The following is a 16,971-nucleotide window of genomic DNA, read 5'->3' as shown; positions in this document are numbered from 1 at the left end:
GGAAGGCTGTATCTGTTTTTAGAAGATGTGTATCAAAACTTCAAAGACAAATAAAGACTAAATTAAAAGTGGCATCAAAAGAAGCCAATGTGATGTGACTAGATTATATCATACCAAAGTGGCATTAACATAGCACCTAGGGTAGTGATTTGACATAATATGAATATACAGCACAACATTCCATAGACGTCACAAAGACTTCAGTCATTGGTCCATTAGAGTTGGTCTCTTAACAAATGTTTGTTTCTGATATTTTTTCCAGGGGCGGGAGGAGGATCCACATGAGGGAAAAGCGTAAGTTGTGTTGCACTGAACTCACTTGCCTTATTGTCCTATATCTGATCAGTTTGTATAATTCCAAAGCAGGATGTAAAAGTTAACATGCGTATGTTTCCCATTAAATATGATTCTCTTTGATGCAGTGGCTTATTAGTCAACTTTATTTTGTAATAGCGATTGCTTTGTGTATACTTTTAGACAAAATATCATTACAGAATAGGATCTACCCTGTTATTTCTGCCTCTTTGTTTGCCTCTGCCACACAACCTTGTTTTCTTTGTCCTCATGAATAGCATGACAGCACTTTGTACACAGTATTAGTTATTATTGTCACCTCACCTAACATGTCCTTCAGCTTTGGCAAATCTTTAATTATGACTGAGTTAGGGACTCAGTCATAATTAAAGATTTGAAAAAACAACCTTTAGTATGCTAGATACCCCTGTGAGAGAATGTATGATGGTCACACCTAAGTGCTTCTTTGGACAATACATAGATAATAAAAGTGCAAATGCGTTATGTTTTTAGAATCTAGTTATTAATTTTGCAAACATTTGATTGTCATTTTACTGAGATGTGGTTGTAGTAGGTTCTGCTAAACATTTGGATGATTAAGCTAATTGTATTGCCTGTGTCTCATGTTCTCTTGTTCGATCTCCTGAACAGCTGGTATCATGGAAAGATCACCAAGCAAGAAGCCTACAACCTGCTGATGACAGGTACCATTTCTCTTTTACTTGGCAAACATCATTAATTACACACTATACACTTATAACGTTATTGTGCATTGTATTTGTCAGAAATAAGTTGTAAACTACATTTATCAAAATACAATGCTGAGCATGCACTAAAATCTCTGTCTTTCCCCCTCGCTCTGATTGTTTTGCCGCCTCTCATTTCTTAGTTGGCCAGGTGTGCGGTTTTCTAGTCCGACCATCAGACAACACACCTGGGGACTACTCCCTCTTTTTTCGCACCAATGAAAACATCCAAAGGTTTAAGATCTCCCCCACCCCCACAAATCAGTACATGATGGGTGGGAGGTACTATAACAGGTATGTCTGGCAATGTGACTGCCTTCAGCGGTCGTTATAACATAATAATATTAAGATAAATTGTATACTAATTGTAGCATTTTTTGAAGTCGTAGCCAGCCTGTACTGTGTATTTTGACGTTAACATGCTGCATTTCGTTTGGTCTCATGTGTAATGTATGTAACACTCTCTCACTGGCAGTGTTGATGACATTATTGACCATTACAAGAAAGAGCAGATTGTCGAGGGCTACAACCTGAAAGAGCCAGTTTCAGTGCAGGTACGTAAAAATGTATATTAGCATTATTGAACCTTAATGCAATGGCATTTTAAGTGTGTGTGTGTGTGTGTGTGTGTGTGTGTGTGTGTGTGTGTGTGTGTGTGTGTGTGTGTGTGTGTGTGTGTGTGTGTGTGTGTGTGTGTGTGTGTGTGTGTGTGTGTGTGTGTGTGTGTGTGTGTGTGTGTGTGTGTGTGTGTGTGTGTGTGTGTGTGTGTGTGTGTGTGTGTGTGTGTGTGGTAGAGTGTATACGTTGTAGAGTGCCCTTTGGTGGACAAACTATGCAACGCCAACACTCATAACATGATTGTAGGGTGTTTAAATATTCATTTATCAATGGCTTGAATAAGTTTACACACCCATGCTGAAGTTGATTTAAAAAGAAGAATAAAAAGCCATCTTTTGGAAATTGATCTTAATGCCTTAATTAAAAACAAATTAGGAAAATCCAACCTTTTAAGGACAATAATTTTCTTTGTGAATGAATAATGTAAATAAATAAATGTTCTTCCTTAAAATACAGGGTGCATAAGTATAAACACCCCAATGTTAAATTCTCATAGAGGCAGGCACATTTTTATTTTTAAATGCCAGTTATTTCAGAGATCCAGGATACTATATCATATACACTGCATTATTCATTCTTATATATAAATTAATTTATCGGCCATTATAAACGCTGATACCGATAGTTTGGAAAATGCCTAATATTGCCCTGCCGATAAATCGGTTGGGCTCTATTAAATCCTCACATTTAATATACCCTTATTGCCATGCAAAAGATCCACAAATGGATGTCAGTACATACCACTTTGGACAAAGAGTAAATGCTGAATTCTAAAGAGAATATATTGCAGAACTTATATATATTGCAGAGAAAATTATAATTTAATGTAAGCTGGCCCTTTTGAATGGAGTTGATTTGATGGTTGTGTCAATGATTGCTTTGTTTTTATATTCACTATAGCACCAGGAACAAGTTCTTACTGACACAGTGGATGGGAGAGAAATTTATAACACTATCAGACGGAAAACAAAAGACGCTTTCTACAAAAACATTGTCAAGAAAGGCTACCTCCAGTTCAACAAAGGTATATATGTAACATCTGCATTGAATATCATTTTAATAGGGACATGCAGTAGCCCCCATGTAATACCATGAATAATTGTATCTCTGTCTTGTCTTGTTGTCATGTCAGTAAGGATCAACCATTACAATACACATTTCTGTTGTTCTTCTCAACCTTTAGGCAAAGGCAAACGATGGAAGAACCTTTACTTCATCCTGGAGGGTAATGATGCCCAGCTCATCTACTTTGAGAGCGAGAAGAGGGCCACCAAACCCAAAGGGCTGATCGACCTAAGCGTGTGTTCCGTGTATGGTGTTCATGACAGTCTGTTTGGCAGGTGAGATGTCAAAATATTTTTTCTTGGTCTAATTCTGTAAAGTTGGCAGGAAGTACTGTCACTCAACTCTGAATGATCAGTCACCCAGACACCACATGAAGGCAATTTCTTTAAAATAATGTATCACACAGTACAAAGTAATTTTTACTTTGTACTCTTTTTCTATTTTACTTTTTTAGGCCACACTGTTTCCAGATTGTGGTCCAGCACTTTAGCGAGGAACAGTACATATTCTACTTTGCGGGGGAGGCTCCAGAGCAGGCACAGGTAATAAGAGCTTCAGCACCTCCCTGTTACTGATAACTGTCTCATCAAACGGTAGAAGCACATGCACATCTATTATGTCCAGATGCTTGATGTGTTCTGTCTTGGAGATGACTCTCAATACCGTGAACTGCTCCCATTGTTTAAAAAAAAAAAAAGAAATACATTTCCAGCCCAAACTGGTTTTTATGAGATACAGAGGACTACTGGATAGTTAGTTACAGTGATTATCAGGACCTTTGTATGTGGCTAGGAGCCAGTCATTTATTTATTCATAAAACAAATAAGTACAAACTTTGTGAACAGTTTATAGTTTTGTGAGTTCTTAAGAATACAGAGCCTGTGACAACTTTTACAAGTGTTTTGACAGTTTCTGTATTTGCAGGATTGGATGAAATGCCTTCAAACTTTCTGCAGTAACTTAAGGAAAACCACTCAGCCGACCTCCAACAAAAGGCTTAGACAGGTACGTATTCCATCAGCGTGTGTTCCTGTAGACAAAGTAAAGCAGTAGATGGATCATATCCAGCAAGTCAGTGAAAATGTTTTTATCACTCAGGCATAAGACCACCAGCAGTTCAGAATGAATCAAAGTTGAGCATAACTTTGATAGGGAGGCCACTTCATTAGAAAGACTTTAAATAGTTTGAAAGGTCTGAAGTGGCTAAATGCATTTATTCAAAATACTTTGCTTATCATGGCTGGCTTGTCACACACTGAGCGGGTTAATTGTACTGCCATTGTAAGACAAGTCAATCTTTTTACTGCATAATTACACCTTTCCCACACTCAACTCAATTTTTTGAATGCTTCATGCCTAGCGATCCTTAAAATATGTTTGTTTTACTTTCTTTCTTTCTTTTTTTTTGTCATTAAAGTTTTTATATACTGTACGTATACATATGGTAAACCGACAGTATCCTTACATTTGGTTACAGATGTAGTAGTAGTAGTAGTAGTAGTAGTAGTAGTAGTAGTAGTAGTAGTAGTAGTAGTAGTTGTTGTTATTTTGAACACACAAAAAAATACATTCACACATATAATTAAAATGACAGCTAAATAAGGTCATGTACTTCTCAGCACAATCTTCCAAAATGATTGTAAGTAATTCAAACAAGAAATCCCCATGTTCAAAAAGGAGTAGGAAGAAGTTCATAAACAAACTTATCAGGTCCTACCCCCCCTCTCTCTATTTTCATCCTTTAGTAAAAACAAAATCTTATGCTTCACTGATTTACACATCATAGACACAGATGCATACATACATACTACACACATTTACACTGTTTTTGTTTCTTTTTTCTCCTTTCTACTTCTTTCTTTACACTGTATCTATTGCAGATTGTACAAAGGCCTTTGATAGATGAACATATTTAGAAATTTCTAAATAAACATCTACCAGTTAAACTGTATAACCAAAGCATTACATTGTCTCAGAGCAGGTGCTATTAGCAAAAACACTGTCCCATGCCCTCTTACAATTCCCATCATCATTATAGACTCTAGCTAACGTGTTCATACAATACTCTTTTTAATATCCTTTATCACTGTAAAGTCAAATGAGTAACTATTAGCAATTCTTAGGCAAAGAAAAAAAATCTGTGCTATACATACAAGTGCTATACTTGTTTTATTCTCTTTGTGTGACGAGACAGATTGTGAACGGGAAAGATGAGATTGTCTGTAGAGGTGGGGGGATCATCAGGAGTGGGTGGTAATGGCTGGAAACGCTGTAGGAGAAAGCAAGTGCAGATTGAAAACAGTCTCTTACTGTCCTCTTAAGATTTCAAATTCTCAAAACTGTTGTGTTCATTAATGGTTTTCAATTTTTAGTTTAGAATATGATTAAATATACTCAGCAATTATTACAACCCATCCATATGTATGTATGTTATCTACTGCGTATGTTTTGCATGCTTAATCCTTTTCTTCTCTCAGGTGAGCAGCCTGGTGCTGTATGTTGAGGAGGCCCACAAGCTGCCAGTGAAGTATTTCACCAACCCTTACTGTAACATCTACCTGAACAGCGTCCAGGTGGCTAAAACACACCCTAGGGAGGGGCAGAACCCCGTCTTCACAGAGGAGTTTATCTTTGAGTGAGTCTGTCACATATCTGAATGTGACTATTTTCCTCCCTTGGATTCTTCCACTGCTCTTTCTCCCTCTATATGTTATCCAACTCACATTTCCAGAAACCCATTTTGCTTTGAATTGCTAACATTCTTCTCTACTGGTTTACAGAATTTTAGAATATATTTATCTGTTGTTTCAGTGACTTGTCGAGTGAAATCAACAGATTTGAAATCAGCCTGAGCAACAAAACAAAAAAGAGCAAAGAAAGTGACATCTGTAAGTACATTTGCACATTTTAAAACAAATGTAATCTCTGTAGGTCTCTGCATTCACCTTATCTTCTTTTGTTTCATTTCACAACATACATCTCTCCCACCTTTTCATGCCTCAATCTCTCTCCCTCTCAGTGTTCATGCGTTGCCAGCTGAATCGTCTGCAGAAGGGCCAGATGATTGATGAGTGGTTCCCTCTCAGCTCCCACGTGCCTCTGAAGGGCATCGAGCCGGGCTCTTTACGTGTACGTGCCCGATACTCCATGGAGAAGATCATGCCTGAAGAGGAGTACAACGAGTTCAAAGAGGTCTAATCTGCCGAAAAGGGTTTTTTGATTGCAATGTCCATTAACTGTCTGCTGCTCTGTTATTCACTTAAAATGACAATGATATCATTGTCGTGTGTCCTCGGCAGATGATCTTGCAGAAAGAGTTCCACGTCATCTACGGTCTGGCCCATGTGTGTGGTCAGGACCGCACCTTATTGGCAAGCCTCCTCCTGCGGATCTTCAGGCACGAGAAGGCTGAAGCTCCTCTACTCAGGACACTCAATGATAGAGAGATTAACATGGAGGGTGAGAAAGCAGTGTGATGTAAAAACAAGCATTGCTGAAATAATGGATCTGCATGTCTTACGTTTTACCCAAGAAACCCACAGTATAATAATGTTGAATAAAATGTATTGTAAATTGGTACTAAAACCTTCAATCCTTTTGCATAGCAACACATCAGTCTGCAGTGTTGTACAGCGTTCAGCTTTAATGTTTTGGTTGTTTGTTGAGACACTTCAGCCAGAAACATGTACAACCATACAATGTGTGCATACAATTGCATAACCTTCTCTTGTGCACTGCAACCAGACGAAGCCACAACATTGTTCAGAGCGACCACACTGGCCAGCACGCTGATGGAGCAGTACATGAAGGCCACAGCCACACCATTTGTCCACCATGCTCTCAAAGACACCATCCTCAAGATCATGGAGAGCAAACAGTCCTGCGAGGTAAAGACTTACACTGGGTTTTTCTCTTTTACACACAGCAATACACAATGTCTCTAACCTATTTTCCCCTGCACGTATCTGTGGTACAAGGTTAAAAAGCACATGGTATTTGTATATCCTATCAGTGCAGTTGCTCTGCAAGCCTGGCCGAAAAACATTCAGTGACACAGCATCAACCAGGCTGAGATTGAGGCTGCTCTGTGAGCCTTAGTCAGAATCAATATTATCATATATATATATATATATATATATATATTTTTCACTTCCGTGTATTTATATGGACCTAAGCTTTAGGAGCTTTCCATCTTTACTCTCCTCCCTCAACTATTTTTGACTGGCTTGATAGACGGCGACCGGAAGATCAACAGTTACAGTGAGTTGTTCAAAGCTTGTTGTGTCGAGCCTTCTTAGTGTTTTAAAAATAGCTATTTTGAGGCTAGCGTAAAAGTGCCCCTAGCTCTCGCATTTAAAAGGATATTTGACCGAAAAACAAGAATACGCTAAATTTTAAAAGTGGTGCTTCCACCCCTAAATATGCTTTTAAACGAAAGTTTGACTTGGGTACATTGACAAAATGATCCTAGGTTAGAGTTATGCTTTAATTAACCGACATGTTTTCTGTTTTCCCCCTGCTGCTGTCTTTCTTCTTTGCTTTTAAGCTGAACCCTTCCAAACTGGAAAAGAATGAGGATGTGAACCTGAACCTTACTCATCTCCTCAACATCCTGTCTGAACTGGTGGAGAAGATCTTCATGGCTGCTGAGATCCTACCACCGTAAGAACAAACCCACATATACTCACACAGTGTTGTTCTGAGTAGATCACTCAAAACTGGCTGTTTGAGCAGAAATGCAGAGCCAAAGGTCCAAAAAACCCAAATAATATGTCATTGTCTCTCTGTGATGATGACCCATCCAGGACATTGAGGTTCATCTATGGCTGTCTGCAGAAGTCTGTGCAGCAGAAATGGCCCACCAACACCACCATGCGAACTAGAGTTGTAAGGTAAAGAAACACAAATACTCAATGGACACACTTCTTTTGAGAGTTGAAAAGCTGTCAACATATCTTTTTTTGTGTGAACTGCCCATTAGAACTACAACTTTAATTTTAGCATGTTATTTTGTGTTAGTTCTCATTCAGTCCAACTTACTTCATCTATTCTTCTTCCAGTGGCTTTGTCTTTCTAAGACTCATCTGTCCTGCCATCCTCAACCCCAGATTGTTTAACATCATTGCTGGTAAGCATCTGTTGAAAAACACACACAATCCCTCTATTTGCCATGTGACAATGTTGTGTGTGTTTTATACCACCCTCTCTTCTTGCAGACCCTCCATCGTCAGCAGCAGCCAGGACCCTCACACTGGTGGCTAAGTCTGTCCAGAACCTGGCTAACCTGGTTGAATTCCGTGCTAAGGTGAGGAGTATGTACTTGAAACAATAGCAGGCAGTTGAGTAGAAATATTGTTTTGACAGTGGCTATACATCAGTGCAGTCATTTTCAATGTATATTTGTTATGTCTGCTGTAAGTTATGATAGACTCATTCTACAAAGGGTTATTCTTTCCTCAAACAGGAGCCCTATATGGAGGGTGTGAACCCTTTCATCAAAAACAACAAACACAGGATGATCATGTTTCTGGATGAGTTGGGGGTGAGTAACATTCTTTGCCTTCCAATCAAATCATCAGAGGTCACTTATTCTTCCTTGCCAACTAAAACTTCATAAGCTTAGAAAAACTGTCCACTGTGTGTGTGTAGAATGTCCCTGACCTCCCTGAAGCCACAGAGCACTTTAGGACGGACCTGTCCCGGGACCTGGCTGCGCTGCATGAGGTCTGTGCCACACACTCAGACGAGCTCCGGACGCTGAGCAACGAGAGGGGAGCACAGCAGGTCAGAGACTGATGAGATGCATGGCTGTGCACGCACAGGACAATTTATTGCCGTCCTGTTTCAGAGGATTTATCTAATTCCTGTTTCCTCTCTGCAGCATGTGTTGAAAAAGCTGCTGGCCATCACAGAGCTGCTCCAGCAGAAGCAGACTCAGTATGCCATGTCCAACAGCAACAGGTAGTACTGCACTCCTCCTCTCCTCCCATCTTCCCATCCTCCACCGGAGTGCAGCGCAGAGGAGACCTAGCATGCTCTACCCTCATCACCATGGCAACCCCTTCATCACGTCTTCTTCCAATAGTCCTGCCCATCCCCACCCACCATCTTGTCCCGTTCACCACCAGAGAGCTATGCAACAACAACCAACACAGTACTTAAAAACACAAATACAAAAACAACTTGCACCAGGGACTGCCAGCTGTATGCACAGGAAACATATTGTCCACTTATAAACTGTGTTCACAATTCTGACTTGGGTACATTTCATTCCCTTCATCATGAGGGCCAAATATTAAGATTTCAAGAGTTTTTGTAATCACTGTGTTTTGATAGCACAGGTTGCCAAAGTGTACCCCCCCCCCCCCCCCCCCCCCCTTCCTATTCAGTATGAGGAAACTGACCTGAAAAAGCTAGTTCTCTCAGTGACCTTTTCTTATAACTGGATTATGAGCGATAATGCTTTTTATACTGTAATTGACTGATTTATTTTAAGGTTGTGACAATATCAGCAAAGTGCTAAAACTAGCATTTCTGTCTATTTTTTTTTTTTTCTTTGTTTTCTAGATTGGAACAAAGTCTTTAGAAAAGTATGGTTATTTTATATTAAGAATAAATTCTCTTGCTGGAATCATGAGTATATAAGTGAGATAAGCTGCATTTTTTTCCCTCAGACTTTATCAGCTTTTTTTTGATTATTTGGTTAAGTCTTTTTTTGAAACTTCTCAATGCCGGACAAGACACATAATCAGAGAAACCAAGTAAAATGAGAGTGTTTACAGCAGTAAAATGTCAATAGTACGGACTGTATCAGACATGCATGCACTTATTAAACAGTTTTTGTAAAGTAGATTGAGTCATTCATTGTCCCCTGACAAAGGTGGAGAAATGTATGCACACAGTATCATGTGGCTTTTGTTCTGTTTATTAACTGCAGAAACAGTAAGACAAAATGTAGAAAAATATATTTATTTTTACTGCAGGACAAAAGCATACTCAAATTTCTACAATATCCCATAGAAAAGTAAATATAACATGTACACAAATGCAACTATAACTGTCTATGACACTCCATTGTGCTTTACATAATGGCTTGGTCATCCAAACTTGACAGGTTAATGTTGAAATTAACTAGTATATTAACTTTAAATCCAAAACCATAAATGCTTATAACAGGTCTTCATCAGTCCATTCCTGCAATGACAAAAAGTTAATTTCAGAAGGATTTTACAAGAATGATGTAGCTTAAGTGTCAGAATGCCATCCTGTAATGCAAAATACTGTCTCACCTCTTCTGTTAAACGTGCTTCTTTTGCAACATGACCGTCTTCTTCATACCCTCGCTTTCGTTTGCTGCAATACAAAAGTAATTTTACTACGAGTCGACGTGTACCAAAACAGCCAGTTTAGAATAACTCAGAATCAGATCTTTACAAGCCGTAATTGTTGAATATTGTTCATTCTGTTCAACATTAGTGACCAACCCCTTCAAGCCCATTTAACACTCATTAAGGTAGTATGTAGATAATGTGGCATCTAGTTTTTTACTACACCTTCATAATCACCAATAGTAGCTGTAGTCTTTTCATTTTCAATCGTTACGCGACTTCATTTAGACTAGTTCACGCAATGTGTGAATATACATATTGACATAGCATTTTAAGTTAAGTGATTCTCCAAGCATGTGCCTTTTACAAACATGTCCACTTTATCTTACAGGACAGAGTGCACCATCATGTCACTGGCTGCTGCCATCCAGGTAATGTGAGTTTTACAGGTCCCACCCCCTCCCCGAGAATCAAAGTGTGGTAGTCAGACCGCACAACCAGCCAGCCAGCCAAAGTAAGGCCTCATCCCATGAGGTGCCCGACCGAAGACTTGAGTCAGTTTGTATTTATAAGCATGTGGCCTAGATTCCTGACAGTTCAAACTAAATATGGCTGTTCTCCATGGGAAACTACATGCTGCATATCTAAAAACTGTCCTTCCAAAGCCCCAAAATATTTCAGACACAGACAGTGTTGAACTGATAAAAAATTGATAAGAAGCCTTGTCGCATAAGACCTCGAAGAGATGATTTCTATGAAGATGGACCTGAGATACATTCTACTGCAGAAATGCCTGACCTTCTTTTATCCTGGTATGCCTGCCACTCCCTCCGTTTGACTGGTTACGACTGGTGATTGACGTGACAACCAGACAAAAGTGGCACCCTGATCAGCCACTCCTGTCCTTGGACAAAAACTTGCGAGGATTACAGGGAGGCAATCCAAAGTATTGAAGTAGCGTTTTCTGCCGTCATCAGGGAATTTTAAACACAGCACCTCTCTCCAAGATGACACAAGCCTTAACTCCCCTTTCTACACACCATCCGCACGGCCACTTCACCTGGTTTTAATACAAGCTCTTCCTTTAAACCACTAATGACTTCCACTGTCTGTGTATAACCTACCAGGCAGCACTGGAACCACTTGTTACATTTTTATATAATGCTTTGTTTGTTGATATTATATACTTAGGCTTGTATAGAAGTAAAAAGGTGTTTGTGTATGATCTAGCTGAACAGAGCTGGACGATAGTCTAAGAGTTTGTAGGAGATCTCTGTAACCTGTCCTGTGCATGTGTTAACCCTGAATGGATCCTGCTATACAGTAGTGTGTGGGCCTACATATCTGCTGCTCTAACAAACATCACCTGCACCCCCCATGAGCCTTGGGGTGTGAACAAAAGCTTTCATGCATTTGCAGTCTCTCTTGCTGTCCTGCCATCACCGGTGGCGAATCAGTACACCTCTTGCACCGACTATTTTCATATAGATTCATCCTGAGAAGTCATGCCACGCACAGATTTATCAACTTCAAAGTCATAAGGGGTCGGCGTCGTGTGCCTCCTGATGATTCGAGCAGCTGCAGAGTCGGAATCTGTGCCTGTCATAGCTCAAGAGTTTACCAAACTGTTTACTGTAGTTGCACTTAAAGATACCACAAACCTCACCTGTGATCAATACAGATAAATGATGTCCAATGAGCCTAAAGGTCTCCTCATCAGCGATACCAATATCAGCTGTGCTACATGGTATGGGTGATGTAGGGAGGAATGTGGCCGTGTTGTACTTGCTTTCTGTATTTCATACAACTGATCATGCGTTCCTTTTTATTTTTCTACCTTATACTGAACCTTGAACCTTTTGCATCTTAGATACGACAACCTGGCTAAAAATAAAACTGTTACTATGTACGACAACAGAAAACTTGACTTGCTTACTTGGGTGTGGGCGATAGAAATTACACTGGTGATTACAAAAGCATCCATATACCAGCACCAATGCACGACTCTTAAGACCATTTGGTATTGTAACATTAACTGCTGAAACTAAAAATGTGCCCAAATTTCCACTAGACTAGTTCTGTCTCAGTATAAGGACTAGTTAAGGCATTTCATTTTCTCCACAATAAAGTCACATATTCTGACTTTTGTGATGGTAGTGTATAGTGTGACATTATACTGTAATGTCTGACTTAATCTCCTTACTAGCTTGAACTGGCAAATTCAGCATGAATCCTCTCCAACTTCTTTTTGCAAGTATTCACCTCTTCTGGTTTGGGAAGCTCATACTTCTTTAAGAGGGTTTTCATCCCTGGATGAACAGAGAACACTTTTACTTCAAATGTCAGATAAAGACTCACCTTTTGCATCTTTAGAACATTGGCTCAATGTCACCATCTTGTGGTGTCACATTAGAGGTGCAGTTTACTTACGTCTCATTGAGTCGTACATCTTTGAGAGAGTCTCTTTGTCTTCTTTCAGTCCCAAACATTCAGTCAGGTAGCTAGGCATGTTAAACAACCAACAAAAGCATCATTTTTCATTTGCACACTAACAATTGTTCTTGAGTGACATTTCAGTTGAAGGTTTTTTCCTTTTTATTCTGGTCGCACATTTCCCTTTAATGGCAATACAAAACAGAGTTGATGCTGGTCAGCTGATTATTTTAAAGGCCATTTCATTACTAAATCAAAATCTACTTCGCACTTAGCAATGCTCCTTGTTTTAATCTGAGCACGTCTATAGACTTACCTCTCCATGCTGAGACCGGCTCTCGACGCGCTGTTCAGTATAGCTGTTAGAGCAATCTGGGAGGGGGGAAACATCAGTCCTGCGTCTGTCATGGTTGCCTGTGTCAGAAAGTCATCAGCACTCTTCCTCAGTGACTCAGGGTTCTCCATTGTGGGGTATCTTGTCTGAGAGATGAAATGTAGAAAAATAGGACACAGTTCATTGAGACAGGACTATTTAGTAGGGATGGGACAATGTGCTTTTGTCCCGATTCAATTCTTTCACAATAAATGGGTGCCGATTCGATTTGTGTTGCAATTTTCCTTTACTGTGATTCTAGAAGTATTGCAATTCAGTAGTAGTGGGATTACCTTTTCCTTCTTTAACAAAAACAAAAGTTGAATAACACACTTCTAGAGACAATACATCATGAGAATGTCACAGTCTGACATTTCTAAAGAAGTTCATAACATGGAGTTTCTGCATTTTCAGCTTTCACTCGTTTTTTGCTGGAAACGGATATGATGTCGCTGTCAGAGGTACCGCATAGACAATACAATTTTTTGGGGGGGGGTCCCTTTATTATAGTGGAAAGAGAGATGGGGGATGACACGCAGCAAAAGGCTCAGTCAACATGGGGCGAACGCTCTTACTGGGTGAGCTAGAGGGTGCCCCATAAACAAATATTACGGTAACTCCTTGTTCAAATAATAAATACAGATTCAAGGGAAAAGAATCCATTTAAAAAATAAAAAAAATCTCGATACATGCCATTGTTTTTTCCCCTACCCCTTCTATTTACTTAGCTAGTTAGGACATTTTATGAGTACAAGAGTATTTTGGAAGCTCTCCAGAAATCCCCCTACCTTGAGGTCGATGAGCAGGCCCTCCATCGGTCTGTAGGGATTGTGCACCACCAGGTGAAAATTAAGTTGTTGGATCAGAAGCAGCTCATACTCTAGGATCTGCTCCAGAACCCTTTCCTGCCCTGCCGGGGTCTCCTGCACAAGGTTGCCCACAAACTGGGTGCTGGACACGTTGAACTCATCCACTTTACAGGACAGGTATGCACATGTCAGCCTGAAAACAGGAAGGGGAGTTTGCAAGAGGTTGCATAGAGCACATAGATCAGTATTTCCCCCCCCCCCCCTCAGCCCTATTTGCCAGTTAATTAGATGCTACTGCCATTGTGTTTCGAATCAAATTGCAGATGTGGGCGGGCATTTAGAGGTCCAGAAACCAGGCTACAGCTGAGAGGATCTGATAACATATTAGAAACTGGCACGCCACATGTACACTAGGGCTGGGCAATATATCAACATTACATCGGCATCGATTATGAGGCTGGATATCGTCTTACATTTTGGATACCCTAATATCGTGAAAGGACAAAAGTGTAGTCTTTTCCTGGTTTTAAAGGTTGCCTTACAGTAAAGTGATGTCATTTTCTGAACTTTATTGTTTGCCTTTACCCACTTAAGTCATTGCATCCACATTATTGGTGATTATTCATCAAAACTCTCAGGTGTTAATATTTTGTGAAAGCACCAATAGTCAACCCTACAATATCAACACTGATGTATTTTTTTCAATAATCGCACAGCTCCAATGTAAACGAAATTTTAAAACCACGGATAATAACAAAAAAAAAAAAAAAAACATATGTTGGTAATATTATGCATCTGCTCCAAATAATATTGCTTCCAGCATCTGGAACACACAACTGGAGTTCATTTATTAATTCATGTGTTGATTCAATAAGTGGATCCTACCACTATTATCTAGAGCTAGGACTAATTATTCTTTTAAGCTTTGGAAATGCTTATTTTATTCCCCCTAAAACATAAAGTATGTGTACTCACATGATAATCCTAGGGTGGTACTCCATAATGGAGTTGTTGAGGTAGAATCTTCTGAAGTACATGATAGCTGTTCCCTGCACAGCCGAGACACATACGGGCAGTAATACATTATTATCATTAGTAGTAGTAGTAGTAGTAGTAGTAGTAGTAGTAGTAGTAGTAGTAGTGTTATTATATAAATAGATTGTTCCCATAAGATGTAAAGAAAGCACACACATACCACAACAGACTTGGGCATTATCGGCTTGAAAGCATTGCAGAAGTCCAGCATCCTCTTCTCATAGTGTCGGAGCAGAATGTCTTCCTCATGACGGTCCAAGAACTTGTCCTCACTGACCCCGGGCTGGTTCAGACAGAGAGGCGGGAGGAGGTGAAGGAAACCGTCGAACGTTGGACTTTTGTTCTTGTTTGCTGTTGTTTTTGTGTAACGTAAACGTTACCAACTTTACTTACCTTCCCACTTTCTAGCATCTTGTTGCGAAATTTCTGGTTGGCCTTGTATCGCTTCTGCTCAACGTCGTTGTCGCTTTTAAAAATCCAGAATTTCCCCTGTGAACTGTTGTGGAACATGGCAGCAGAGCGAAGGACCCGCAACAGTGACAGTAACGCAGAGAGTTGTTGCTCAAAGTGGAACAACTTTGCACTAGTATTAGCGTTAATTCGCTTTATTTGTATCTAAATATACGCTAGTCCAACAAACCCGGATACCGTCAACGGTGTAACTAAGCAGTAGGCAGCTGTGTACAAAACCGACTCTTTAATTCCTCGTGAAACTTAAAATAAAAACACAAACGCACCACCAGCTGTATTAACCATAAAATAGAATAACACTGATGCGCGTCGCCATTCTCTTGCGTCAACGTTGTCCCGTTTTGATGACGCGCTAATACCGTAAATTAGGATTCAGTACGCACAAGAAATGTATTTATCAGGCTTCTCTCTCTCTCTCTCTCTCTCTCTCTCTCTCGCTCACACGCGCGCGCGCACACACACACACGCACACAATAATTTGAGTAGGTTTGGGATTACATTCATTTAAAAAAATGCTCGTGTATCTGGCTCCAACACTGCTGTAATATATACTTTACAAAGACCTACTTAATACTAAATTTAGCCTAGACTATTTTTTATCAAAACATTTTGATTAAAAAAATGTAACTGCATTTTTGACACAATATACACCACTTATGCAAAGGACCCCATCTGGGTGTCCCACATCTTGAGAAATTTTAGACAACCAACCTGCTCTTGAAAAATAAAATGAAATCAGATAAATGAGGTTTATCCACAAGTCCTGTCTTTACATGGTGTGTAACACTATTTCTCCATACAATAGCCAACCAGTTATCAGGATTTCCCTCCACTTCCTCACTCACTGCCTGGTTGAAACTTCTGAACAGTTGCTTCTTGACCATGTTGGTCAAATTTCCTGGATTTGGATAATTTTAGATGAAGAGCATAGCCTAACAGAAATTGAATCACAGTATGTTTAGATGGAGCCACTCAACCCCCACCTGTGTTTGCGTATACCGTAATTTGCATAAACATGAGTAATTTATGAATAATAAATGCCCTTGCATTCAGCGGGAGACGTTAATTTGCATATCACCACAGCTACAGTTTTATTTCCGTAGTGCGGTGTTATCATGAAGCCCTTCAAGCCTGCATAAACCAGAATCAAAGAAATAATGCTTTAACAGGTATGTGCTGAGGACTGTTTTATTATCTTAATCTCTTTCTCTACAGGCGGAAAAGATTTGAACTTCAATGTCTGAGCTCTGTCTGTGATGGGATGTAAAATGCTACAGCCCACGTTCAATGTGCGCCAGCTTTACATCTGCAGTATCCATCGCTCGGGTCTTGCCCTGTCAATTGCATAAACATGAAGTGCCGATGCATTATTGATGAGACCATTGCAACGTGTACTGTATGTGCGCCTGTGTGTGTTTGCTTGCATGTGTGTGTGAGTGACTGTGTGCATATACCTGTACGTCTGTGTTGTCAGTATAACCAAACACTTTTCCTTCTGCTATTTTGCATAATTCAGCAGTGTGGTGGTGTAGATAGATGACACATTTTTTTTTCTTGTGTTAGAATATCTTAAAACATATGTATTTTGTTACATTGATGTTGAATTTTCTACTCACATTTTTGGCAGTAATCAATGCAGCTTGCGGAAGAAATGCTTGGATGCTATTGAAACCGAGGCAGCAAGTAAAACTCTGTGTGTGTGTATCGCTATGAGTGTGTGTGAGAGATGATTTGGAAGAGAGAGAGACAAAATGTTAGGTCAGGCTTGAGTGTGTATGTCTGTGACAAAAGGTTGTGCC

At 39.8% G+C, this 16,971-nt stretch overlaps 2 protein-coding genes across 3 annotated transcripts in view; one reads left to right on the top strand and one right to left on the bottom strand.

Moving 5' to 3' along the window:
- The window catches only part of rasa1a (RAS p21 protein activator (GTPase activating protein) 1a), a 37,707-nt gene extending 25,747 nt beyond the window's left edge, over positions 1 to 11,960 (top strand). For both annotated transcript variants that reach the window (XM_032515767.1, XM_032515768.1), the window contains 21 exons: positions 263 to 294; positions 946 to 998; positions 1,184 to 1,334; positions 1,516 to 1,594; positions 2,559 to 2,682; positions 2,842 to 2,998; positions 3,178 to 3,265; positions 3,648 to 3,728; positions 5,201 to 5,358; positions 5,535 to 5,611; positions 5,743 to 5,915; positions 6,023 to 6,182; positions 6,468 to 6,610; positions 7,270 to 7,385; positions 7,529 to 7,615; positions 7,784 to 7,851; positions 7,940 to 8,028; positions 8,188 to 8,265; positions 8,373 to 8,507; positions 8,605 to 8,684; positions 10,443 to 11,960. In XM_032515767.1, the coding sequence (XP_032371658.1) occupies positions 263 to 294; positions 946 to 998; positions 1,184 to 1,334; positions 1,516 to 1,594; positions 2,559 to 2,682; positions 2,842 to 2,998; positions 3,178 to 3,265; positions 3,648 to 3,728; positions 5,201 to 5,358; positions 5,535 to 5,611; positions 5,743 to 5,915; positions 6,023 to 6,182; positions 6,468 to 6,610; positions 7,270 to 7,385; positions 7,529 to 7,615; positions 7,784 to 7,851; positions 7,940 to 8,028; positions 8,188 to 8,265; positions 8,373 to 8,507; positions 8,605 to 8,684; positions 10,443 to 10,491 (2,178 nt within the window). In that variant the 3' untranslated portion in view covers positions 10,492 to 11,960. The remainder of the gene's footprint in view (positions 1 to 262; positions 295 to 945; positions 999 to 1,183; positions 1,335 to 1,515; positions 1,595 to 2,558; positions 2,683 to 2,841; positions 2,999 to 3,177; positions 3,266 to 3,647; positions 3,729 to 5,200; positions 5,359 to 5,534; positions 5,612 to 5,742; positions 5,916 to 6,022; positions 6,183 to 6,467; positions 6,611 to 7,269; positions 7,386 to 7,528; positions 7,616 to 7,783; positions 7,852 to 7,939; positions 8,029 to 8,187; positions 8,266 to 8,372; positions 8,508 to 8,604; positions 8,685 to 10,442) is intronic.
- On the bottom strand, positions 9,677 to 15,504 carry ccnh (cyclin H). The gene is made up of 10 exons (XM_032515769.1): positions 15,350 to 15,504; positions 15,095 to 15,224; positions 14,862 to 14,984; positions 14,642 to 14,715; positions 13,646 to 13,859; positions 12,801 to 12,964; positions 12,482 to 12,552; positions 12,255 to 12,360; positions 10,013 to 10,076; positions 9,677 to 9,917 (listed from the first exon to the last, which is right to left on the bottom strand). Exons 2-10 carry the CDS (start codon positions 15,209 to 15,211, stop codon positions 9,891 to 9,893), a joined length of 960 nt encoding a protein of 319 aa, XP_032371660.1. The 5' UTR covers positions 15,212 to 15,224; positions 15,350 to 15,504; the 3' UTR covers positions 9,677 to 9,890.
- Positions 15,505 to 16,971: the final 1,467 nt, after the last annotated feature.

The sequence above is a fragment of the Etheostoma spectabile genome, chromosome 5 (assembly GCF_008692095.1).
Source record: "Etheostoma spectabile isolate EspeVRDwgs_2016 chromosome 5, UIUC_Espe_1.0, whole genome shotgun sequence".
Lineage (NCBI taxonomy): Eukaryota > Metazoa > Chordata > Actinopteri > Perciformes > Percidae > Etheostoma > Etheostoma spectabile.
Note: the sequence above shows the minus strand (reverse complement) of the source record. Positions and strands in the feature narration are given on the sequence as shown.